Genomic DNA, 26,321 nt, shown 5'->3' on the forward strand with positions numbered 1-26,321 from the left:
AGAGAGAGACAGAGACAGAGACAGAGACACAGAGAGAGAGAGTGTGTGTGTGTGTGTGTGTGTGAGAGAGAGAGAGAGAGAGAGAGAGAGAGAGAGAGAGAGAGAGAGAGAGAGAGTGTGTGTGTGTGTGTGTGAGAGAGAGAGAGAGAGAGAGAGAGAGAGAGAGAGAGAGAGAGAGAGAGAGAGAGAGAGTGACAGCTGCCCCTGGTAGCTGTGACATTATCAAAGTTTGCTTTAGGGCAAATGCTTTATGTTGCAATCGTAATTCTGCCTGGAGGTTTTAACATTCATGTGTATAATTACAGGGTTTGTGTTCAGATGCTTTTGTTCAGAACTCCTGTGTTCTTATTTATCATTGTTTTACTTATAACTGCTTGTCTTAGCTGGGAGAAGTAATCAGTCTCTTGTGTGACATTATCAGAGATGTGACAGGAACAAGAGGAAATGTGGCCAATCGTCTGAAGCGTTCACGACAGACACGTGTGTAAATTCTTACATAAGTCACATGATGTGTACTTTTATCTTCCACATGAAGTTCAACATTACTCTCTGTGTAACTCACATTATACCTGATAAAGACACCAAATAAACGTAATAATGATGAGTATAAAGGTGATGATTGTAGTTTATTATGTAGTTTCTACTGTTCTACTTTTTGAGGATTTAAAACATTACAGTCAAACACACTGTTCTACATTTCACCTTCTTACTCGACAATTTCATACTTTTTTACTTTGTGCTCTAATATAAATCTTCATCTGGCTGAAACTAACACACTAAAGACTCCAAACTCCATTTAATATAATAGTTTGGGAGACTGTAGATATTTCTGAGGTTATTATTTACTCCATGTACACAAAAATCCCATGTTCCCATCACATCCCCTTTATTATTAATATTAATATTATTATTTATTACACTTAATAGCGCCATCTACTGGCATGAGGATGTAAGTTCTGCTTCCTTTAAGCTAGAAGGAACATAAGAAGCTGGTGAATAAAAAGTTAAATCCAGCCAGATGTGCTAGAGTTTACTAAACAGTATTAACAGTAAAAAGGTCCATATATATAACACTGAGCACATGTTAAAGCTGCCACAAGGTTTGACTAACACTAGGCTGGTGTGGAAAAGTCCAACACATGAGTTCCTGAGATTTATCATGAGGAGAAACTTCTCTCTGGATCTGTACACATGGAACCTAAATATAATTTATCTATAAAACAGACAGTTTTCTTGAAATGTTCAGAAACATGAAATATCAGGTGGCCTTCGGTCTTTAGTCAGAAAGAGAAGGTAATGTTACAGAGTTATGTTTCAGCAGATGAGTAAAAAGGATTAAACTCCAGATGAGTTTGTGACTAAACGTGCTGCTGTGTAATCCAAACATTATGTGACATCTGAAATGTGAATCGTCTGATTTTGTTCAGAAGAAGTTGAGAGAAAAGCTGAAGCTGAGGCAGAAGTTCAGGCAGAAGCTGAAGCTGAAGTGGAAACAGAAGCCGAGGCAGAAGATGTGGGAGCTGAAGGAGAAGTTAAAGACAAGACTGATGTGGAGGTTAAGGGAGCTGAACCTGAGGCTGAGCACATAACCAGCACACACACACACACACACACACACACACACACACACACACACACACACACACACACTAGTCAATTCAACGGATGTAACATTGCAACACAAAAGCAAGAGAAAATCTTATAATCTTATAACAATCGTCAATATATTACTGCATTAATAATGCTGGTCGTAATTACCACAATAATCACACAATAATCAAATGGTATTTATTTTTTTTACTGTATAATCATTTCCACATTAATAATTTAGCAGCACGTAAAAATAACTGATCCAGCACATCATGTTGCATTTAATGTTTTATTTTTTGTCCGTAGTAATGTGGATGGTGTCCAGCAGAGGGCGATGTTGTATTGAACACATGATTAATATCTTTCCCCGTTTCCTTTAAAAAAATGATTGTAAGGCTAAGTAATGTAACTCTCTCAACTTTTTGTTAAAGTGAAAACTTTAGAATTTAAGGTAAAATTTATATATATATACTTAATTTAAACTTGCAAACATTAAATCAATGTAAAAATAAATTTTCATCTGACTGAAACTAACACAATAAAGACTCCAAACTCCATTTAATATAATAGTTTGAGGGATTGTAGATATTTCTGAGGTTATTATTTACTCCATGTACACAAAAATCCCGTGTTCCCATCACATACCCAGTGATTTAACTTGTTTATGTTATTATTAGTGATTTTATTACGCTTAATAGCGCCATCTTCAGGCATGAGAATGTAAGTTCTGGTTCCTTTAAGCTAGAAGCAATATAAGAAGCTGGTGAATAAATTCAGCCAGATGTGCTAGAGTTTACTAAACAATATTAACAGTAAAAAGGTCCATACATATAACACTGAGCACATTTTAAAGCTGCCACAAGGTTTGACTAACACTTCTGTGGACTACAGAGTAGAGGATGGATGAAGCTGAGGCTATAGCTGAAGTGGAAACAGAAGCCGAGGCAGAAGATGTGGCGGAAGCTGAAGGGGAAGTTAAGGACAAGACTGACGTGGAAGTTAAGGGAGCTGAACTTGAGGCTGAGCACATAATGAACCAGCACACACACTCACACACACACACACACACACACACACACACACACACACACACACACACACACACACACACACACACCCTTATACACAAAATCTCATTTCTTAAACTTGACTTTTCCTTGCTTTGCCTCTAACAGAAATGTGGCCAATTTAAATCTCTTTAAGGCAGCAGGACCAGACGCTTCTCAGGTCGGCCCCCTGGAGCCTGCACTCAGCAGCAGGATGTTCATCCTCTCCCTGGAACAGTCGGTAATCCTCACCAGCTTCGAACATCCACTACTGTTAGTGTCTTTACCACCTTAAACCATTCAGAGGATTTCAACTCAACTGAATATAATTATTATTATATAATATATACTAATTATTATTAAATAAAAATGTGGAACACAACAATATAACAAATGTACATCTGTATAGCTCGTGCATGTCGGAGCAAAATGTCATTTCTTTGTTCAGGACCATGGTGACGTGATAAGACGTGACCTGACTGATCTGTTTTTCCATCTTTTTATGGTCACATGACACGGGTTACACTCCCTAGTGGAGACATGTATTGCACTACATAGGGTGTTAAAGACTTTATGTTTATAGTGTATAAGGAAGCCAGAGTCCTCCTTGCAGTGACGTGCTTCTGTGCCTCAAACTGGCAGAAAAGTCTCTCGGGGCATCTGGGAGGGAGGCATCGCTGTCACGGGCAGGTGAAGTTGCCCTGTAGTAAGTGATCACCTGGATGCTCTGACACATACACTGTCGCTGTCCTGGAAGTGAGTGTGTGGAATTGTGCTTTGCCCCTCTGATGGATCGGGACAGTTTGGCCCTTGCTGCTTTTAAGGCCACATTTTTACCTGCTCTGAAGGTGGAGTCTCTGGTCTTCAGTGCCACTCACACACCTGGTCTTGGAGACGGTTGCATCATCGATGTAGCTGGTCTCTGATCTCATGTACTTCTCCAAGATGAATTCATTTATATTAAGTCAATTCATCTGAGTTTAGTCAATACAACGAACGTAACGTTGCAACACAAAAACAAGAGAAAATCTTACAAGCATATAATAACATTTGTCAATATATTACTGCATGAATAATGCTGGTCGTAATTACCACAATAATCACAGCAAATGTAATTTAATTGTACTGTATAATACTGTATAATTCCACAATAATGATTCAGCAGCACATAAAAATAACTGATCCAGCACATCATGTTGAATTTAATGTTTTATTTTGTGTTTGTAATAATGTGGATGTTATACACAAAATTGTCCAGCAGAGGGCGATGTTGTATTGAACACATGACCGGTTGATAGTTCTGAAATCATAATATGGATGTTTTAACGATCGATATTTAATTCATGAATGAATCTCGTTAATCACTGCAATCTAATCAATTACTAATAATTAATCACTTAATATTGTCATTGAAGTGCATTCCATAGTTTTTGTATTTACAGTCAGAATTTGAATTCATTGTGACTTCGGAATTAAAAAGCATGAAAGGAAACATTTGGTCAAAAAATAAATATATAAATAAATACTCTTGCATTTTCCCTGAATTGTAGTGCAGACCGTCCTGTGCCAGGGGCCCAAGGAGCTGCAGAACCAGGCTCTCGAGGGTCCTCCTTACTGTACATGTCATGTTTAGGCCACAGGTTTGAGTTCTGCGATGTCCTTTCTTGGGTACGGGGAATTTCCAGGATGTCCTTCAGATATTAGTCACCTTCTTTAACCTCAGTGAGAAACCAAAAGATGCAGAAACGCTCCTGTCAGTTAGCCTGCACACACATTTAGCACCATGGAGATTATGATGTCTGGTCCTCTAGTGATGGTAATCCTGGTCTTCATGAGCTGCCTTCTCACCTGGAAGGTCACGATGGTGTTGACTGAGCTGGTTGGGGATATGGGGAGGGGGTGATGGTGATGATCTCCTCATTCTACCCCACACCTTCTCTGGTTTTTCTCTTGCAGCTTCCTGTCAGTCCTCTTCTTGTAGCAGACTTTCCTGGCAGAGACAACGCTTTCCTCTAATGACCTGATGAAGTCAGGTAAGAAATCAGTGATATAAATAAGGTGATGTGTAAACAGTCATCACTTGTACGTATTTCTCAGGAGAGATAGGTTTCCTCTGGGTTCCTCAACTACGTATTGTATCTCCAATTCTGGTTTAATGCAGCACAAATCCATACTAACCTGAAAAAAGTTGATGGTCAGAGATCCTGTGCAGTTGTTAAACACTGGAGAGTAAATACTGCTTCCGTTAACAGCAGAAATATTAACGATCAGTTCTCCAGGTGCTGGAGCTCCCATCGGTGGTACGAGCTTCTGAACAACAGAAAACACACAAATCAGAGAGAATAAACTATTAATGATGATATTACATTAAACCAGCAGTACACTACATTACTGATCCGTTACTGAACACTGGACTGAACACTAGCTCTATATTCGTTTACTGTTTGTTGATCTGTCGTGTAAAGTGTGCAGCCGCATCACAGCCGTGACGATATTCATTATAACTCGAATCATCTTTCACACTGTATTACAGCTTGTTGTGTAAATCTTACCTGAGCCTGAAATTCTGCTCTTTCTTCACTATTAAAGTTCTCCAGAACTAAAGGAAGAAAAAACACAGATAAAAAATGTAAGTGTTATCTGTCACTGTGAACTACATTTTTATAGAAATAAGCTGATGTTCTGTTGACTCGATGCCTTTATAAAATTGAAGTGAAAAGTTTCACATCAACACTTTATAAATCTTTATTAAAAATCTGCTGTGATACATTTGATGTACGTTAGAAATGGATTTGATGATCAGAATAATATCTTACACTTCGACACTAACCATCATTCTGACTGTAATAGTTGATCGTCAGAGTTCCTCTGCAGTTGTGAGCGACTGGAGAACAAAGGCTGCTTCCGTCACCAACAGAAATATCACACCTCTGATCGGAGGAATAGAAAAATATTAAACCCTCCATCAAAAAGGGAGGAGAAACAAACGACAGCTTTTATATATCACAACATTCAGTCAGCTGATCTTCAACCTCTGTATCAGTTCAGCGTTAATCATGGACAGGGGCGGTTCTAGCCCTTCTTTAGGGTGGTTCCAGCCCCCTGTCTGTGATCTCAGCCACCCTAAAACTAGAGAATTTTTACTGTCAAAAATAAAAAATAAAAATTATGTTAAAATGCAGGATATGTCGTCGATGGTAAAGAAAATTATTTATCAGTTTGATCCAAGAGCGGATTTTTTTTTTACTTTGCTTTTACGCGCGTACGGTATTTCAAAAGTGCGTCATCAGCTGTCTGCTTGATTTGAGCGGAGAAGCACGGGCACGCGCAGTCAGAGCTGGAGGCACTTCTCCATAATGTTAGTGTGCTGAAAACCGCAAAGACCGTTATAATGTGTTTACCTTGTTATCCTGCCCTGCTTTCAGTGTTATCAAAGTCTACCAAAATGAATTTTAGTTAATCATATACAGTAGCTCATAATTCCCTTCGCTAGTTTGCTTATTCTTTGCTAACTGAAGTAATTGAGTATTGACTCACAAATGAAACATTTCTAAATCAAGATTGTAATGTTTACATTTGGGAAAATCTGACTAGTGCTCACACAAATTTAGTAAAGCACACACACAAATCAGTCAAATCACATTCAAAGACATTCTTTTTTTTATAGATGGATATACGACGTTTTTTTTTAAAAAACGTAAATGCTGAAGAACAGGAAGGAAAGAAAGGTGGAGAAAGTCATAAAGACAGTGAGGGAGGCAGAGTGTGCCTTTTGGCTTACTATGTAGTTATATAATATATAATATAAAACTCTTCTTGTTTTAAATTCTCACTGAGGGCCAAACCCCCTAGAACCGCCCCTGGTCATGGACATTTACATTGTGGTAAAGTTTATTCTACATTCTGTCTAAATCTTACCCGAGACTGAGGTTCAGCTGTTTCCACACCGATGTTCTTAATATTCAGGTCTACTGTAAATGGAGAGATGCAGATTATTCAACTTCAGCTGGAACAATACCAAAAAAACAATATGTCCAACTCCTCCAAGTCAATGTGAGCTCAATTATCTTCCAGTTATACAGTAGGTGATGTGTGAGGTGCACCAGGTACACTAGGTAGTGTACAGTACTTCTTTGTATGTTGTATGGACTGTACAGTACATTCAGAACGTATCAGAACATTTTGTTATGTTGGAGCTTTACAGATAATAAATAATAATCTATCCCAAACTAAACTTCTCTTTATTTACAGCGAGCCTATATCTGTGTTAGTGAAGGTATATTTCCTGAAGCTCCACAATAATTTCAGCCCTGATTCTGCTCCAACAAACTCCAGACCTCTTACCTTTATTGTTAGTGACACAATTAACAGTCAACCTTCCTGTGATATTGTTAAAGATTGGGGCAAAGACAAAGCTCCTGTTTTTAGCTGAAATGTTGATTTTCATCTCCTACAACAGAAAAACACATACACAAGTCACATTAACATTTTTATAACATTCAACCAAAATATGTGATATTTATGAAGTGATATTAATAAATATTAAAATATTTAATCACTTCAAATAACCAGGTTTTGAGCAAATGACAAAAGACAAGCTGAAACGAATAACTAGATAGGTTTCTGTTATGGGGGAATTCGGTTCCACTCGGAGGAGGTGGTACCGGGTCCGGCCCGTTATCCTCAGGAGTAGGGGATAGGAAATCGGACAGGTGTCTGGGGCAGATAGAGAAAGTGTGTGGCTGGGTAGGGAGTGATGACAGGATGGGATCAAAGCAGGGCAAATATAAACAAGGGGAAAGTGCAGGGATTAGCTTGTAATTGTGAATATATACTTATATACATTCGGCAGACCAAATGGTAGCCCAGTGCCACAGGATCTGATGGAAGGCAAAGACCACTGAAAAAGTCGCTGTGAACATATTTTAAAAATGTCCTCTGTATAATCAGTAAAACTCATCTGGGAGTCCGGAATCAATCCAAGATATTTAAAACTGTCCACAATCTCAACTCTTTGTCCCTTAAGTAAAATTGGCTCAGTTTTCATGTCTAGTTTTTTGACCATGATGATTTTCTTTTGTCTTGTCCACATTGATTTCTAACTGATAAAACAGCACCATGTTTCAAGATCTTTAATATACTCTAAGTAGTTAATGTCCAGTGCAGGGTCAGTTTTATCCAGTTGGCCAACTAAAGTCATCGTCTGCATCATCTCCCTTTAATTGAAGGGCACAGTCTTTAAGAAGACGGGCTGTCAAACTGTCTGGGCTTTAATTTCCTAAGTCTCTCTAACACATCAGCCTCTTCAGTAACTATTGGTGTTCGAACAGGAAGATTTTTACATCTCACATCACATTTTATCTTGCTATCCATAGTGTCAAATCTGCAGTAAAATCTATTCAAATCATTAATAAAAGTTTGACTATTACTTACAGAACTATCCTCCCTTTTATTATTCCTGCACATTAATGTATTAAGTTCGTCCCAGACCTGTCTTACATTATTAGCAGGTAGAAAATTACCCTAAATCTTATTTTTAAAATCATATTTTTCTTTAAGAATTTCCCCCTCAGCTGTGTCCTTTTCTCACACAGTAATTCTCTATCACCAGCGCAGAAGGCAAACTTTCTTTCGTTAAAACCCATTTTCAGCTGTTTAGTTACCCAAGGTTTGTTATTTGGGAAAATGTTCACAGTCTTAATTTCAGACACAGAATCTTCACAAAACATAATGACGTAATAACGTCTGTAAGTTTATCATCGTCCTGATAGGATTGAAAAAAATGTCCCAGTTATTTTCCTCAAAACAGTCATACAGTTGCTCTTTACAGCTCTCCGACAAAACCTGCGTTTGCTTAGTAACACCGCAGTCTTATACTTTGGAAGGAGGTGAATGACGTTGTGATCAGACTTCCCTACAGAATCCCTACATATCGCTTTATATGCATTAGAAATATTTCCATAGCAGCGATCAATAGTGCGGTTTGCGCGAGTGGGACAATCCACATATAGTGTACAGTCAAATCGCATGAATGACCGCGGCATCGCGAGTTGCGCTAATTATAGCTATACATGCCTGAAAACAAACGGCTCTGCTCTCCGGTATGACACCCGCTTCGAATGTTATCACACTGATAACATCCATTCAATAGTGTGATAACATTCGAAGCGGGTGGGTATGACCGTCACCGCCAAGTTACAGATTCAAACAGTATTGTAAAGTAAATTAAAAGTTAAATCCACAAATTCTGGGATCACTGACTGTTAGTGTAATGTGTCTGTCTGTGTTTTCCCCTTGTTTCTGTCTGCCGTCTCTCCCTGGTATTAATTGTTTTGCCCCGCCCACTCATTGCTCACCATGGACACTAATCACATTCCATCTCTTCCCCAGGTGTCTTGTCTTTGTCTCTAATCGTCTCTGCTTTGTTATTGGCTCCTGTCCTCTATATCTACTCTGTCTGTTCACTTCCCGGTGGTTGGTCGTTGTGTTTGTGCTTGTATTTGGTCTGTGTCGTTCTCTATTCCTGTTCAGTGTCCCGATCTGTTTTGCCTGCCTACTGTTTGTTTGTGTTTTGTCAATTAAAACCTTAAACTGCATTTGGATCCTCACTCGCCTTGTCTCACCGTGTCACATCGTGACAGTTAGGCTCTTTAATTGAACCCTGTAATTGATGTAAACTAACACGACCAAGCTATAACTAGGTATTAGATATTATTTCTAAATAACCATCTGTTATATTAATATATATTATCACCAGATTTTATTCACATGAATTGTTCATTTTGCTTCATTATATTTAATTAGACAGATAAAAGATCCTCACCATGTAGCTGAAGCTCCTCATATGCTGTCCTGAGCCGTGAAGTGTCTGTCCTGTCTCTGTCTGCGTCCTCCCTCCCTCCCTCCCTCCCTCCCTCCCTCTCTCTCTCTGCGTCCTCCCTCTCTCGCGCTCTCTCTCCCTCGCGCTCTCTCTCTCTGCGTCATCTCTCTCTCTCTCTCTCTCTCTCTCTCTCTCTCTCTCTCTCTCTCTCTCTCTGCGTCCTCCCTCTCTCGCGCTCTCTCTGCGTCATCTCTCTCTCTCTCTCTCTCTCTCTCTCTCTCTCTCTCTCTCTCTCTCGCTCCCTCTCTCCATCTGTGTGTGTGCCCCGCATTTTTTATCGCTACTTTTAATCTCAGGGATGTTTACCTGAATGTACCTGTGTTACACTACTGTCTATGACCTGAAGGTAGAGGATCATCTGCCTGGATCATCTGATTTCTAGTTAAAATTGAGTCAATATTGTTTCAGTTTATAATGAAACGTGTTATTTGTTCATTTAAAAAACAAAATCCGTCTGAAACGATGATTTACGTTTACAGAACAATTATATATATCCATCAACAAAAATACTTAAAGCCAGGTACAGAATTTCTGATAAAAAAAATTAATATTTAATTGATACACTAAGAGTTATCAATAAGAAGAACTGAATTTTTCAAGTGTTATAGCGAGTTCGTTCCTGTATTATTAACTATATCTTAATGTATAATTTGTATTTGTATTCGCTTTCTCTGATTAGGTTTCACTTATTTTTTCACTGATGCTTGCCTATGTGACCAGTTAAATATCTTTATTTATTTAGGTTTTTATTTTAATGGGGGGATTTCGGGTCGGAAGACGCGCATTCATTCAAGCGGAGCTGCGCTTTGACACTGAGCACCCCTGGGGCTACGCAATTCGTGTCTATAGTTTAATCTCGTTTGTGAGGTAAGAAACTTTATTGTGGGTTCTTTTTGCAAAGGATTAATCGGGGAAGTGCGAGCTGCTGTTAGTTTTTATGCACATTCCTCAGAGCTGATGCAGAGCCGGAGCGGTTTATCAACTTTACTCCGTTTCTACGTAGCGGAGGTAAACCGCTGATTTACAGAGTGTGTTTTATTGCATTAACCGGTTTTGTATTCCTGCTCTGTTAAGCAGCTTCGGTGCTTTTCACATTTACCGAACGCAACCGATACACTTTAACAGAAGGATCTTATCACTTGTGGGCAAATAACTGGTAAACTGTACATGATATTTGAAAGTATTTTTAAGAGCAAATGATTGTTGTAAAATAAATGTGTACTATTTTTGGACAGTCACGTCTCTGTCTTTAATCCCATACGAACCATCAGGGTCCTTCATATTATTGTAATTTCTTTTTGGTTTAATTCTTCTTTTGGGGTTTAACCTATTTTCCTGGGTGAATAAAATAACCAGGTGATGTAGTCGGTTCTTTTTATTTTTATACGTTAGCCAAAGGTTACACCTACAAAGCCAAAAACAGAGCAGCTCCGTCTTACCTCAAAGCCTTCGTCACTCCTCACACTGCACCTCGCACCATCAGACCTACTACCACTGCTTCACTGGTCCCACCATCTCTCAGGGTAAGAAACAAAGACTCTTCCCTGTTCTGCATCCACTACAGTCAGTAGCCAAATAATTGCAGTCTCACCACTTGAAATGAGACTCACAAGTGAGAAGTGAGAAGCCCCAACTGAACTCACAAATGAGAAGTCCCAACTTTATTGTTGCACAAGAACAGAAAATCTTCAAAGTAACCTTCTCAGATTATGTCCTCAGCATCAAAGTCAGCAAAACAATCCAACATCCAGATTCAGTGCAGCCGAGTGCGAAAAAAAGGCTGTGATTATTAATACTCGGGCACCGTTAGGTTCCGCCTTTTCATCTGTTGTGCAGTACAGACCACAGTTTTATCCAACATTCACCATTTCCTTTTTCCGGCTTTTAAGGTTCACATTATGAAGGAGATGCCACAAGCCACAAAAAGCAGCTCACTTCTACAAAACAGTGAAAAATGAGTAATTCCTCTTCCTTTATCTCTCTCATCTCTCTCTCTGTCTCACACACACACACACACACACACACACACACACACACACACACACACACACACACACACACACACACATATACGCACGCCAAGCCAAAGCCAGTTTCAGACAAATAATACACTTTCAGGTAGCAGTTTATACTTCTACATAAACCAGATAATTCCTGAAACTTGCACAATTTGTTCCTGACCCTCAAAATAAGTGTGTATATGTGTGTATCTACTACCTGGGTTACTTCATAAGATAAGCCTTTTTATTCTTTTTGTTTAACACTTTTTATTGGTCTTCTGATTTTTCATCCTACTGTGCACAGTAAATATTCTGCCAGTGCTCAGTGCCTGTTCTTCCATTTGATTAGATTATACATGCATGCGTATGATTAAATCACCAGTGACTGGATTCTAAATTATTATACATATTTTTATTATTATTTTTGGTTATACATATTTTTTGTTCTAGTCAGATCTGACTAGAATAGACTGGGTCATGCCTTATTTTTTATACTTTTCATCTACTTCCATAATATTAGACACCATGGCTTAGGAACAATATGCCTTATCGGCTCTATCTTCACTCGAGCGGAATGATGATGACAGGCTACACCCAATAGCCATCAACACAACTGCAGGCAATCTAAACTGTCTGCTCTGGCTGTGGAATGTGTTTTTACACCCATCACCATCACTGCAAATTATACCACCTCACCTATCACCATCTCTCACCGAGTTGCGCTAATTATAACCACAGGACTGAAGACTAACGGCGATAAGCGCTGGTGGCCGCGGGTTTGTCTGACAGTCACCGCGACGTTACAGATTCAAACAGTGTTGTAAAGTACATTAAAAGTTAAATCCACAAATTCTGGGATCATTGACTGTGAGGCTCTTTAATTAAACCCTGTAATTGATGTAAACTAACACGACCAAGCTGGAACTAGGTATTAGATATTATTTCTAAATAACCATCTGTAATATTAATATAGATTATCACCAGATTTTATCCTCATGAATTGCTTCATTTTGCTTCATTATATTTAATTAGACAGATAAAAGATCCTCACCGTGTATCTGAAGCTGTGGAGCTCCTCATATGCTGCTGTATAGAAATGATAGTGAAGTGTTTGTCCTGAGGCGGTGTGGGGAGGAGAAAAGCTTTAAAAGTTTAGATCACAACTCGTCATCTCAGGGATGTTCACCTGAATGTAAATGTGTTACACTACTGTTTGTGACCTGAAGGCTTTAGTGTAAATGTAAGTGTGGAATAAACTTCCCCTAGGGGTCCGGACAGCTGAGCCACTGGCTATATTCAAATGACGGATGAAGACCTACTTATTCATGAGACACTTTAACTAGCACTTCTTTCCCTGTTTTTTTGCATTTAATTAAAACTTTGGAAACTTTTTCATTGTAACTTTGAACAATGTTTAAACTATTTTAAAAAACAAAATCTATTACACATTATCTATAACCCTTTGTTCAGAATCCTCTACTTTAATCAATTGTACTGTATAATATACAGAATTCACACTAATCACTGTTATTTTGTGTATTTGTCCTGTAGTGTTTTGTGTTGTCTGTTTGCGTCACCTTTTCCAGCATGAACCATAACTTCAGTAATTGTTTATTACTTGGTTTATTCTTGTTTATAATGGAATGCATTGTTATAACTGTCAGGTTATGACAGCTTTAAGAGCATATCAATCTTTATAAACTCCAGAACTACTTCCTGTTGCCTACTTGCTCCTTCTCACAATCAGCCTACAGCATGTCTCTTTAACAGCCTCATAAACAATTAATGAATGGCATTTAAGTTTGCATTAAGTTGAATACGCAGTGATACGATGTGGTGAACCAAACAGGAAGCACCCAAAAGGTGAAAAGAGGAACAAATGTATTTTTTTAGTAATTTACTGAATGAATATCCTGTACACAGAACCACAGGTTTATTAATTGATTATCCCCTGGGTTATTGCTGTCTATTAACAAACAAACAAATCCCCGGTTTAATCAGGTGTGTGTACCCAACCTAAGGCTTCTTCTTTTAAGGCTTTTTAAGGCTTCGTCACATTATGAAGGAGCTGCCACAAGCCACAAACATCTCACTTCTTATAAACAGTGAAAATTACATTGTCATTTCTCTCTTTCTCTCTGTCTCACACAGACACACAAACACAATCCACAGTTTCATTCAGACAAAAAGACTTTCATGATTACATAAACTGAGGCTGAATTTTAGAAGCAGGGTGAGTTGGCTGTCAATGGTATTTTTCTACAAGGAACAATGGGTGTGTCTGTCTGTTATACAGAGATCTGTCATCTGTCATTTTTTTAATGTTGATTGACAGAATACAGTGGTTTGAAAAAAAATTCCTTATTTTCTTTTTCTTTTTATGTTTCAGATCATCAAACAAATGTAAATATTAGTGAAAGATGACACAAGTAAACACAACATGCAGTTTTTAAATGAATTTATGAATTAAGGGAAAACAAAATCCAAACCCACACGGCCCTGTGTGAAAAAGTGTGTCCTGTTACATCTGGTGTAAAAGTAACACTGCATCTCAGAAAAAGAACTTCACACCAACAGTAAAACATGGTGGTCGTAGTGTGATGGTCTGGGGCTGTTTTGCTGCTTCAGGACCTGGAAGACTTGATACAAGCTGTGATAAATGGAACCATGAATTCTGCTGCCTACCAAAAAATCCTGAAGGACAATGAACTTTGGGTTCATCAGCAGGACAACGATCCAAAACACACCAGCAAGTCCACCTCTGAATAGCTGAAGAAAAACAATATGAAGACTTTGGAGTGGCCGAGTCAAAGTCCTGACCTGAATCCAATTGAGACGCTGTGGCGTGACTTTAAAAAGGTGGTTCGTGCTCAAAAACCCTCCAATGTGGCTGAATTACATCAATTCTGTAAAGATGAGTGGACCAAAATTCCTCCACAGCCTCAGCTGTAACAGACTCACTGTAAGTTATCACTAACACTCGATTGCAGTTCTTGCTGCTAAGGGCAGAAGAACCAGTTATTAGGTTCAGGGGGCAAACACTTTTTCACACAGGGCCATGTAGGATTGGATTTAGTTTTCCTTTAATAATAAAAGCACAGCAGCGTGTGTGCGTGCAGCTGGGCGCCGTTTCTGTTCTGGAACAACAGAGGTCTGATGATGAAGAGCAACAGTAGAAGAAGAGGAAGAAGAAAAGGAAGAAGACATCGGGTTTTCTGTTGCTCTTCGTGCCGTTTCTGAGCTTCCTGAGTTTGGACCTGGTGTCTGATCTCCTGCACTGAGTCTGATGGTCTGAGCATCTTTCAGCTTTGCCAGGGTTTTAATGAGAGACACGTTCTCCTGCTCCAGAACCCTGATCCTCATCGAGTTCACCTTCAACTGCTGCTCCATATCACACAGGACATCACCTGTACCTGACACACACACACACACACACACACACACACACACACACACAAGACACACACACACACACACACACACATGAATTCGCTCATCCTTTCAGTCAGATCATTTGGCTAAGATCATAAACTGATCAATAAGAGTCGACACATTTGATTCACAAAATACAAACTTTAAAACACTACTAAGTTAAATATTAATAATAAAATCATTCATAATAATAATAATAATAATAATAATAATAATAATAATAATAAAGCTCAACAAACTCAGTTTTAATGTATTTTTATTTTTACCCTAGTTTAGTTAAACAGACTATAAAAATAGTTCATTGTGAAAACTTCAAACATCCAAAATCCTCATAATGGCAATTCACCTCACCACTGTGTGTGTGTGTGTGTGTGTGTGTGTGTGTGTGTGTGTGTGTGTGTGTGTGTGTGTGTGTGCGTGTGTATCTGTGTGTCTGTGTGTGTCTATGTGTGTATGTGTGTGTGTGTGTGTCTGTGTGTGTCTGTGTGTATATGTGTGTGTGTCTGTGTGTGCGCGTGTGTGTGTATATGTGTGTGTCTATGTGTGTATATGTGTGTGTGTGTGTATGCGTGTGTGTATGTGTGTGTGTGTGTGTCTGTGTGTGTGTGTATGTGTGTGTGTGTGAGTCTGCCTGTCTGTGTGTGTGTATTCCGCATGTCCGTTTCCCTGTGGATTGTGTGGGCTAGACGTAATGTGCTGGATGTCATACATAACACACAAGTTTCTCCAAACTTCACTGGTGAACTGTGGTCCATTGTCACTAACCATTTGTTCAGGTATGCCAAACCTCACGAACAAAGCTTTAAGTTTCTGTATAATGTGAATAATAGCCAGACACCACCAGGTATTGTTTTCCCTGATGCATACACAAGTCTATGGCTATTCTCTGCCATGGCCTTTCTGGCAGTGGAGTAGGCTGTAGTGGCTCTTTGTGTTGTGTACGTTTATTCTCAATGCAAAATCTGCATGTTTCTATCCTTTTCCTGAGATCTTCAGAAATCCCAGGCCACCACACTGTCTCCTTAGCCCTTGCCCTGCATTGCCACAATCCTTGGTGTCCCTCGTGAATTCTGTTAAGGACCTCGTGTCTCATTACTTTAGGGATGACTATGCGATTCAGGAGCACTAACAGTCCATCACTCACTGATGAGAAACTCTTCCATTTGTAAAAACACTGTATGCTGTTAGGGACGCTTTTTGTATATTCTGGCCATCCTTCTTTTACAAAGACGACTTTGACGACTGCATTCACATGACAACTCACGTCGCCTGTCAAGAAGTCCTCTGTGACGTTTAATGGACCGCGTGATAATATACTCCGCTTTTACATTAAACCTCATGAGTCTCATCAGAAGTCTTTGTCATCTCACTGGCACTGTGTCCAAGTCTTTACTATTGATTAGCGGTATTAGAGGCTTATGATCGGTGATCGGTTTGAATGTGTCCATACCTACTAGGTATTTGGAGAACTTTTCGCACGCCCATACGCCTGCAAGGCATTCCTTCTCAATTTGAGCGTCCCTCGTTTCTGAACTTGTGAGTCGTCTGGAACAATATGCAACCGGCTTCCAGTCATTATTGTCCTTTTGCAGTAACACGCCGCCGACTCCGTAACTGCTAGCGTCTGCTGATACCACCGTTTCTTTTCCAGGATCATAGTGTGCTAGAACTGGAGCTTTAATGAGTGCTTTCTTGAGGCTGCTGAATGCGCTTTTCTGTGATTGATCTTTGTGAGTGACTTTTCTTGAGCAGTTCATACAAGGACCCCCTTCTGTTGCCAGGTTTGGAATGTATTCAGTTTATAATATAGTTTATAAGGCCTAACACTCTCCTTAGTTCATTTACATTTTTAGGCTCTTACAAGTCTCTTATTGCACGTACCTTTTCAGGGTCTGCCCTGACCCCCTGTGCATCCACTATGTGCCCCAGAAAACACACATTTCTCCTTATTCAGTTTGAGATCCACACTTTCCATCCTCTTTAACACTTTAGGTGTTTGTCATGCTCTGCTTCATCCTTCCCGTACACGATAACATCGTCCATATACACAGCCACTCCATTTAGGGCTCCCAGAAGCTCGCACATTTTTCTGTGGAAGATTTCTGGAGCTATTCTAATCCCGAACGGGAGTCTTTTGAAACAGTAGCGTCCCATAGGTGTGATGAATGTCGTCAACAGGCTGCTTTCATGACTTAATGGAATCTGCCAGAATCCAGATGCTGCGTCCGAGGACGTGAAGACGCTTGCTCCGGCTAATTTACAGTAGCTAGGATTTCTTCTGTAGTGAGAAGCATGCATCTCTCTCTTTTTAATGTTGTCATTCAGTTTGTTCAGTCCCACACAAATTCCCACTGCCCCATTGGGTTTCATAACTGGAACCATGGGTGCACACCAATCTGTAGGCTGCGTGACTCTCTCCACTACGCCTTGTTCCTCCATTCTCTTCAGTTCTGCTTGAACTTTAGGCATATGGGGTAATGGTACCCTGCTTGCAGTGTGCACTGCATATGGCTCTGCCCCTTCCTGCATGTGCATTTTCACAGGCTGCCTCCTTCAAAAACTGTGCTTAATTGTTCTATTCTTTTAACCAGTCCCATTTCAGTAGCAGTTTCTCTACTCAGAAGATTACCGACAGTTTCTCCTGTGATCACGTACACGGTAATGTCACACTTTCTGCCTTTGTGTTCAGCTTTTGCAGTAAACTGTCCTGTGCACTTCAGCGGTCCCCCTGGGCTATCTATCTAGCACTATGTTTGAGTGCTGGAGCTGGGTGCTTCGCTGAAGCTTTCTAAATGTCTCTCTCTGTATGTATCACGTTAACATCAGCCCCAGTGTCTATCTTAAAACTAACGGGCGTATCACCAATCTTAAGCAACACAGTCCATTTATCTTCATCACTTTCATTGTCGTCACTCACTGCTCCCAGGTAAAAGCTCTCGTCGCTCTCATCTTTTGCTGTCCTTTCCTTTTGCACTTCTGCATTCTGAGCTTGTTGCTGGACATTTTCTGCTATCTGTGTGTCCTGTTTTACCACACCGGATACACTCTGTATCTTCTTTTCTTTTCTCACTACCTCTTTTGTATTTCTCTCTTGTCCAGGGCCTATTTGCTGCATTTGTTGACTGTTTGGAGGTGACTTCTTGCACGCTGCTCCTTGACTGGCTCTCCTGCTGACTGATCTGCTGTGTAACATCCTCGGCCTGCCGTGTCATCTGCCCCAATGTTTCCAGGGTAAGTGCTGTCATAAGCTGCATTCTTCTAGAAACTTCTTTATCCTTGATTCCTACCACGAGTTTGTCTCTTACATGTTCGTTTCGGGTTGCACCGAATTCGCAGTACTCACTGAGCTCGTAAAGCGCACTGATGTAGCACTCCGCGTTTTCCCCAGCTTTCTGTACTCTATGATGGACGCAAGCCCGTTCGTGTAGAACATTTCTTTTCGGCATGAAATATCCGTCAAACTTTCCCAGAACAGTCTCGTAATCCTCAGCACTTTCTCCCTCCGCAAATGTCAACGATTTGCAAACATTTTTTGCTTCAATGCCCGTGGCGTACATCAGAGTACTGATCTGTACCTCTGTACCTGTAACGTGACAATCTGTCGCCACGCTGGTCATTCTTCCGGACGGTCAAAGCTGAAGTTCTCAGGCGGATTAAACTTGTCCATTTTTCATCTCTTATCCGTTTACTTCTGACACCATGTCTTGTGTATATATATATATATATCCACTCGTATATACAAGTATAAATATAACACGACACTAAACATGTGCTTCGTCTCGCAAACTCCCTCCTTCCTCGTCTCTGGCCTCTATCACTCTCCGAGGCCCCCTAGAGGGTGGATGTTGTAACACACACACAATAATATGTAATACCCTGACAGTAATTACCACAATAATCACAGCAAATGTAATTTAATTGTACTGTATAATACTGTATAATTCCACATTAATGATTCAGCAGCACATAAAAATAACTGATCCAGCACATCATGTTGAATTTAATGTTTTATTTTGTGTCCGTAGTAATGTGGATGTTATACACAAAGTTATCCAGCAGAGGGCGATGTTGTATTGAAAACATGATTAATATCTTTCCTCCGTTTCCCCATGTGTGCTGCACCCAAGAATATTACAGTCAGTGGCGGAACTAGAGTTTTATACATGGGGTGGCCAAGGCAACTTTAGGTATATTATGTATATTATTATGTATATTATGGTATTGCGTGAGTGAATGCGACTGTGTCTGTCTTGTGATGGGTTGGCACTCCGTCCAGGGTGTATCCTGCCTTAGATAGAGATAGATTCCTGAGATAGGCACAGGCTCCCCGTGATTATGTAAGTGATCATAAGTGATCAAAATAAATGAGTAAAGGTTGAGATCTATAAATCTATCCAACCAGAACTCTCTCACATCCTGATAAACTCAAAATGAATTAATTTTAAAAAGTAACGGACAAACGCACCATATGGTAAAGGAGTTACTTTATTTAAAAAGTAATGCGTTACAGTAATAGTTACTGTCAAAAGTAACTGCGCTACAGTAACGCGTTACTGCACAACACTAGTGATGACTGAGCTGGTTGGGGATGTGGGGAGGGGGTGATGGTGATGGCCTCTTCCTAGGTGTGAGAAAATGCTCCTCATTCTACCCCACACCTTCTCTGGTTTTTCTCTTGCAGCTTCCTGTCAGTCCTCTTCTTGTAGCAGACTTTCTTGGTGGAGACAACGCTCTCCTCTCATGACCTGATGAAGTCGGGTAAGAAATCAGTGGTATAAATATGATAATGTGTAAAAAGTCATCACAAATCCATACTAACCTAAGAAAAGTTGATGGTCAGAGATCCTGTGCAGTTGTTAAACACTGGAGAGTAAACACTGCTTCCGTTAACAGCAGTAATATTAACGATCAGTTCTCCAGGTGCTGGAGCTCCCATCGGTGGTACGAGCTTCTGAACAACAGAAAACACACAAATCAGAGAGAATAAACTATTAATGATGATATTACATTAAACCAGCAGTACACTACATTACTGATCCGTTACCGAACACTGGACTGAACACTAGCTCTATATTCGTTTACTGTTTGTTGATCTGTCGTGTAAAGTGTGCAGCCGCATCACAGCCGTGACGATATTCATTATAACTCGAATCATCTTTCACACTGTATTACAGCTTGTTGTGTAAATCTTACCTGAGCCTGAAATTCTGCTGTTTCTTCACTAATAAAGTTCTCCAGAACTAAAGGAAGAAAAAACACAGATAAAAAATGTAAGTGTTATTTGTCACTGTGAACTATATTTTATAGAAATAAGCTGATGTTCTGTTGACTCGATGCCTTTATAAAATTGAAGTGAAGAGTTTCACATCAACACTTTATAAATCTTTATTAAAAATCTGCTGTGATACATTTGATGTACGTTAGAAATGGATTTGATGATCAGAATAATATCTTACACTTCGACACTAACCATCATTCTGACTGTAATCGTTGATCGTCAGAGTTAATCTGTAGTCGTGAGCGACTGGAGAACAAAGGCTGCTTCCGTCGCCAACAGAAATATCACATCTCTGATCGGAGGAATAGAAAAATATTAAACCCTCCATCAAAAAGGGAGGAGAAACAAATGACGGGAGAAAAGCTTTTTTACATCAACACAACATTTGGTCAGCAGCATGCGTCAGTCGTTACTGATCTTCAGCAGGTCTCATACACACGTGTGGATGCATGGAGGTGATTATTATAGACAGGGGACTGAATTGCTTGTGATTGAGATTAACTAGACAGTAAAACAGTGTCCTACTCTTTACTGTTAATATTCACCTCTGTATCAGTTCAGCTTTAATCAGAGTCATGGACATTTACATTGTGGTAAAGTTTATTCTACATTCTGTCTAAATCTTACCCAAGACTGAGGTTCAGCTGTTTCCACACCGATGTTCTTAATATTCAGGTCTACTGTAAATGGAGAGATGCAGATTATTCAACTTCATCTGGAACAATACAAAAAATACAATATGTCCAACTCCTCCAAGTCAATGTGAGCTCACTTATGTTCCAGTTATACAGTAGGTGATGTGTGAGGTGCACCAGGTACACTAGATAGTGTACAGTACTTCTTTGTATGTGGACTGTACAGTACATTCAGAACATTTTGTTATGTTGGAGTTTTACAGCTAATAAATAATAATCTATCCCAAACTAAATTTCTCTTTATTTACAGCGAGCCTATATCTGTGTTAGTGAAGGTATATTTCCTGAAGCTCCACAATAATTTCAGCCCTGATTCTTCTCCAGACCTCTTACCTTTATTGCTGGTGACAAAACTAACAGTCAGCCTTCCTCCGATGTTGTTAAAGACTGGGACAAAGACAAAGCTCCTGTTTTTAGCTGTAATGTTGATTTTCATCCCCTACAACAGAAAAACACATACACAAGTCACATTAAGATTTTTATAACATTCAACCAAAATATGTGACATTTATGAAGTGATATTAATAAATATTGAAATATTTAATCACTTCATGCACATGAATCCAAAAGAGACTGAAAGCGCCTTGTAAAAACTCCCTTTAATTGAAGGGCAGAGTCTTTAAGAAGACGGGCTGTCAAACTGTCTGGGCTTTAATTTAATAAGTCTCTCTAACACATCAGCCTCTTCAGTAACTATTGGTGTTTGAACAGGAAGATTTTTACATCTCACATCACATTTTATCTTGCTATCCATAGTGTCAAATCCGCAGTAAAATCTATTCAAATCATTAATAAAAGTTTGACTATTACTTACAGAACTATCCGTCCCAGACCTGTCTTACATTATTACCAGGTAGAAAATTACCCTAAATCTTATTTTTAAAATCATATTTTTCTTTAAGAATTTCCCCCTCAGCTGTGTCCTTTTCTCACACAGTAATTCTCTATCACCGGAGCAGAAGGCAAACTTTCTTTCGTTAAGACACATTTTCAGCTGTTTAGATACCCAAGGTTTGTTATTTGGGAAAATGTTCAGTCTTAATTTCAGACACAGAATCTTCACAAAACTTAATGTACGACGTAAATAACGTCTGTAAGTTCATCAGCGTCATGAGAGGATTGAAAGAAAAAAAGAATTTCCAGTTCCTCAAAACCATTATTCATTATAACTCGAATCATCTTTCACACTGTATTACAGCTTGTTGTGTAAATCTTACCTGAGCCTGAAATTCTGCTGTTTCTTCACTATTAAAGTTCTCCAGAACTAAAGGAAGAAAAAAACACAGATAAAAATGTAAGTGTTATCTGTCACTGTGAACTATATTTTTATAGAAATAAGCTGATGTTCTGTTGACTCGATGCCTTTATAAAATTGAAGTGAAAAGTTTCAAATAAACACTTTATAAATCTTTATTAAAAATCTGCTGTGATACATTTGGTGTACGTTAGAAATGGATTTGATGATCAGAATAATATCTTACACTTCGACACTAACCATCATTCTGACTGTAATAGTTTATCTGACTCCTTTATTTATTTATTTTTGCTATAAGTCCGATCGACTTGCCGGTTGTAAAATTTGCGTTAAGACAGACATTTTTTTTTTACTCTTCAAATACATCTAAAAATTTCATCAGAACAGCTCGACACCGCTTTAACTTGGCACGAAGTTCTGGAAAAACTGTGTCCAGCATCAAAATAAGGTTGCAATGATGCGCCTGAAGGTACGGGTTGAAGACCCAGTCAGTGACCTCACAATAATGTCATACCTAAGTAATCACCATCACTTTTTTGTTTTAACATTGAAACTTGAAAAAAAAATATATAGACCTACTTACCGACCCCTTTTTTTTTTTGTTACTGATTACTGATACTGTTACCAAAATATTTTTAAGGATGGCCTTAGTGAAGGTATTTTTCCTGAAGCTCCACAATAATTTGGGGCCCTGATTCTGCCCCAACAAACTCCAGACCGCTTACCCTTGTTGTTGGTGACACAATTAACAGTCAACCTTCCTGTGATGTTGTTAAAGACTGGGACAAAGACAAAGCTCCTGTTTTTAGCCGAAATATTGATTTTCATCCCCTACAACAGAAAAACACATACACAAGTCACATTAAGATTTTTATAACATTCAACCAAAAGATGTGATATTTATGAAGTGATATTAATAAATATTAAAATCACTTCATAAACATCACAAATGACAAAAGACAAGCTGAAACGAATAACTAGGTAAGTTTCAAACAGTATTGTAAAGTAAATTAAAAGTTAAATCCACAAATTCTGGGATCATTGACTGTGAGGCTCTTTAAATAAACCCTGTTATTGATGTAAACTAACACGACCAAGCTGGAACTAGGTATTAGATATTATTTCTAAATAATCATCTGTAATATTCAGTGTTGTAATGTAACGGAATACAAATTCTTTGTTACTGTACGTAAGTAGAAATGTCACGTATCTGTACTTTACTTCGCTATTTAAATTTGTCAACTTTCACTTTTAATCCACTACATTTCCTAGATAAAATGTATTCTTTTACTCCGTTATATTTCCACTAAGAATCTTCGTTACTTGTTACTACAAAATAAACTCATAAGAAATTTGTGTGACTGCGATAAGGGGGTTTTGGGGAATCACTGCTCCTATGCATTACGCTCCGCACAGTCTATACGGGGAAGAGCGTTTGATGTTCTACCTAACCGCAAGCTTTTCTCATGAGTTTCATCCAAGAGCGCATGCGTTGTAGTCTTTCAAAAAAGTGTCTTTGTCTGCTTTATTTGAACGGAGAAGCACAGGTCAGAGCTGGAGGCATTTATCTACAACATTAATCGGCGGAAATACGCAAAGACGGCAACCAAAAACAGTGAAATGTCACTATTCTTATTACCAGAGTTGTTGCACAAACAAAATATTAATGCAAACAATCCATTCAGTACTAAATAAATATAACATTTATAGATTTGGTCTTTGTCTTGTGAATATTTTTTATTGACTGCATTCATTGGACACACTATTTGTTGAGAATGCACACGAACTGATCTGATTCAAGACTGGCATCATTACATCATGCATAAAATTTTGGTGTCCACTTTTGCCATTTTAAATAATACCATAACTTTTGGCTTACTGTGTAGTCATATAATATATAATATAAAACTCTTCTTGTTTTAAATTCTCACTGAGGGCTAAAACCCCTAAAGATGAAACCCTAAAACCGCCCCTGCTCTTATGCCTACTGAAGATCACTGAAATTTTACTTTTTACTTTTACTTCAAATACTTAAGTACATTAAATATCAGAAAATGACTTTTGATACTTAAGTACAGTAAATATCAGATACTTTAAGACTTTTACTTGAGTAATATTCTAAAAGGAAACTTTCACTTCTACCAAAGTCTTTTTCTAGTACGATACTTGTATTTTTATTCAAGTAGTAAGCTTTCTAGTACAACACTGATAATATTAATATAGATTATCACCAGATTTTATTCACATGAATTGTTCATTTTGCTTCATTCTATTTAATTAGACAGATCCTCACCATGTAGCTGAAGCTGTGGAGCTCCTCATATGCTGGTGAATAGAAATGATTGTGATGTGTTTGTCCTGAGCCGCAGATCTCATATGGTAAATATACAGATCTCAGGACCCACAAAGTGGATGTATGTGCGAGGAAGTGTCAGAGAGGCTAAAACATTAACTTAGTGCTCCCTGAGATCGATCAAAGGAAACCCCAACGTTGAGGTACCCATTGGCGCAAATGTCATGTAACCGCGGGGCGGGGGGGGGAGAGGGGGAGAAGAAGGGAAATCTCTGAAAATAAACCACAAGTTCAGTACACACAGGAAGTATAGACGGGCGTAAATTTCATGTAACAGTAGGGGGGGCCAATAAATATTAAATTTCTCATGAGAAATTTTTGAAGAGGACACAAATAATACAGTGTAATTGTACTTATAAAGACACTGTATGTCCCCACAGTGAAAAACTTTGCTTTTATCATTATTACTGTAGCATGGAGACGTGTCATTATTGTTATTTTATAAAGTTTTTCTCAGGTTTAGGGGGGGGGCACACGACTCAACTGTTTCTAAATGCATTTTTTATGTTTTGATTTTTTTCTACTTACACAATTATTTAGGTATACACATATATTTTCCACAAGAGAGTGCAATATTTTTAAATAAGTTTTTAAAAAGTTAGTAAATACAGTTTAAGTTAAAAAGAAAGTTAGTAAATGCATTATTCACTCAGGTTAATTTCTGTGTTGGTGCGTTTTATTCAAGCAGTCATACTAAGACTAGATTTAATATAAGTGCAGACACTATTTGTAACGAGTCTGTCTGTGTTTCCCCTTGTTTCTGTCTGCTGTCATTTCCCTGCTGTTAATTGTTAACCCTGCCCACCTATCTGTTACCATGGACATTAACTGCACTCATTCTCTTCCCCAGGTGTTTTGTCTTAGTCTGCCTCCGTCTTGTGATTGGTTCTTGTTCCCTATATCTACTCTGTTTGTTCATTTCCCTGTTGTGAGTCTTTGTTCAGTATGTAGTCTGGTGTCTGTTTATGTCTCTGTTCCTTGTCCTGCTCAGTGTTCTGATCTGTTTTGCCTGCTTGTTCACTTGTTACTTGTTTCCTGTTTTTGTCAATTAAAAGGAGTAACTGCATATGGATCCGCATTGGCCTGTGATTAATCGTGACACTATTGTTATACACTTTTTTTGGTGTGCGACCCCAAACCCGGGACTCCAGATATTGGGATAAATTGTTATTTTAAGTGTTTGGTGATCTCAGACCTAGTAGATATTTTCCTCCTTTTCTGTAATGTGAATTGTATGGGTTACAATTGGATTACAAATGAATATATATAAATGTTTTCCTGTGTGATTTATTTTAGTTTAATCATCCTGACCCCACAGACTAGTGTTTACAGACACTTTAATAAGATTAATAATTGTTAAGTAAACACTAAAGTGACCATCTTTAAAATCATGTTTTATATTAGACATCATTCATGCTCCCATATTTGAGATTTTTTCTCATGTCACCAGCACTAGAACTAGCCGAATGATCCAAACTGCAGCTGCACGGCTTTAGGTTCTCGGACCACCCAGCTGCTGCCGATCCCTCCACTGGCTCCTGTAGCTGAACACATCAGATTCAAAACACTGATGCTGGCCTACAAAGCCAAAAACAGACCAGCTCCCTCTTACCTCAAAGCCTTATCACTATCACTTCTTACCCTATCACTTCTCGCACTGCTCGACAGGTCATACCATCTCTCTGGCTAATATTACAAGAGGTAATGTACTACAAGATTCTTATCTGTTCTGACGCCAAGGTGGTGGAATAAACTGGCTATTTTCAAATGATGGTTGAAGACCTACGTATTC

General features: G+C 38.8%; 1 protein-coding gene across 7 annotated transcripts; it reads right to left on the reverse strand.

The window, feature by feature from the left end:
• Positions 1 to 3,832: 3,832 nt before the first annotated feature.
• Positions 3,833 to 24,714, reverse strand: LOC113656815. Of its 7 annotated transcripts, none has more exons than XR_007137688.1 (10): positions 24,470 to 24,711; positions 22,902 to 23,007; positions 22,139 to 22,185; positions 21,255 to 21,360; positions 20,854 to 20,906; positions 20,419 to 20,518; positions 5,189 to 5,235; positions 4,815 to 4,946; positions 4,485 to 4,656; positions 3,833 to 4,347 (listed from the first exon to the last, which is right to left on the reverse strand). XR_007137688.1 is itself a non-coding variant. In XM_047799834.1 (9 exons), exons 1-9 carry the CDS (start codon positions 24,470 to 24,472, stop codon positions 4,600 to 4,602), a joined length of 648 nt encoding a protein of 215 aa, XP_047655790.1. In that variant the 5' UTR covers positions 24,473 to 24,714; the 3' UTR covers positions 3,833 to 4,599. The 7 variants fall into 7 exon arrangements, 5 of the variants coding, with proteins under 5 accessions (XP_047655790.1, XP_047655789.1, XP_047655793.1 ...); XR_007137687.1 differs by having other exon boundaries at positions 3,833 to 4,399; XM_047799834.1 differs by having other exon boundaries at positions 3,833 to 4,656; positions 20,854 to 20,903; positions 24,470 to 24,714.
• Positions 24,715 to 26,321: the final 1,607 nt, after the last annotated feature.

Source organism: Tachysurus fulvidraco, chromosome 14 (assembly GCF_022655615.1).
Source record: "Tachysurus fulvidraco isolate hzauxx_2018 chromosome 14, HZAU_PFXX_2.0, whole genome shotgun sequence".
Lineage (NCBI taxonomy): Eukaryota > Metazoa > Chordata > Actinopteri > Siluriformes > Bagridae > Tachysurus > Tachysurus fulvidraco.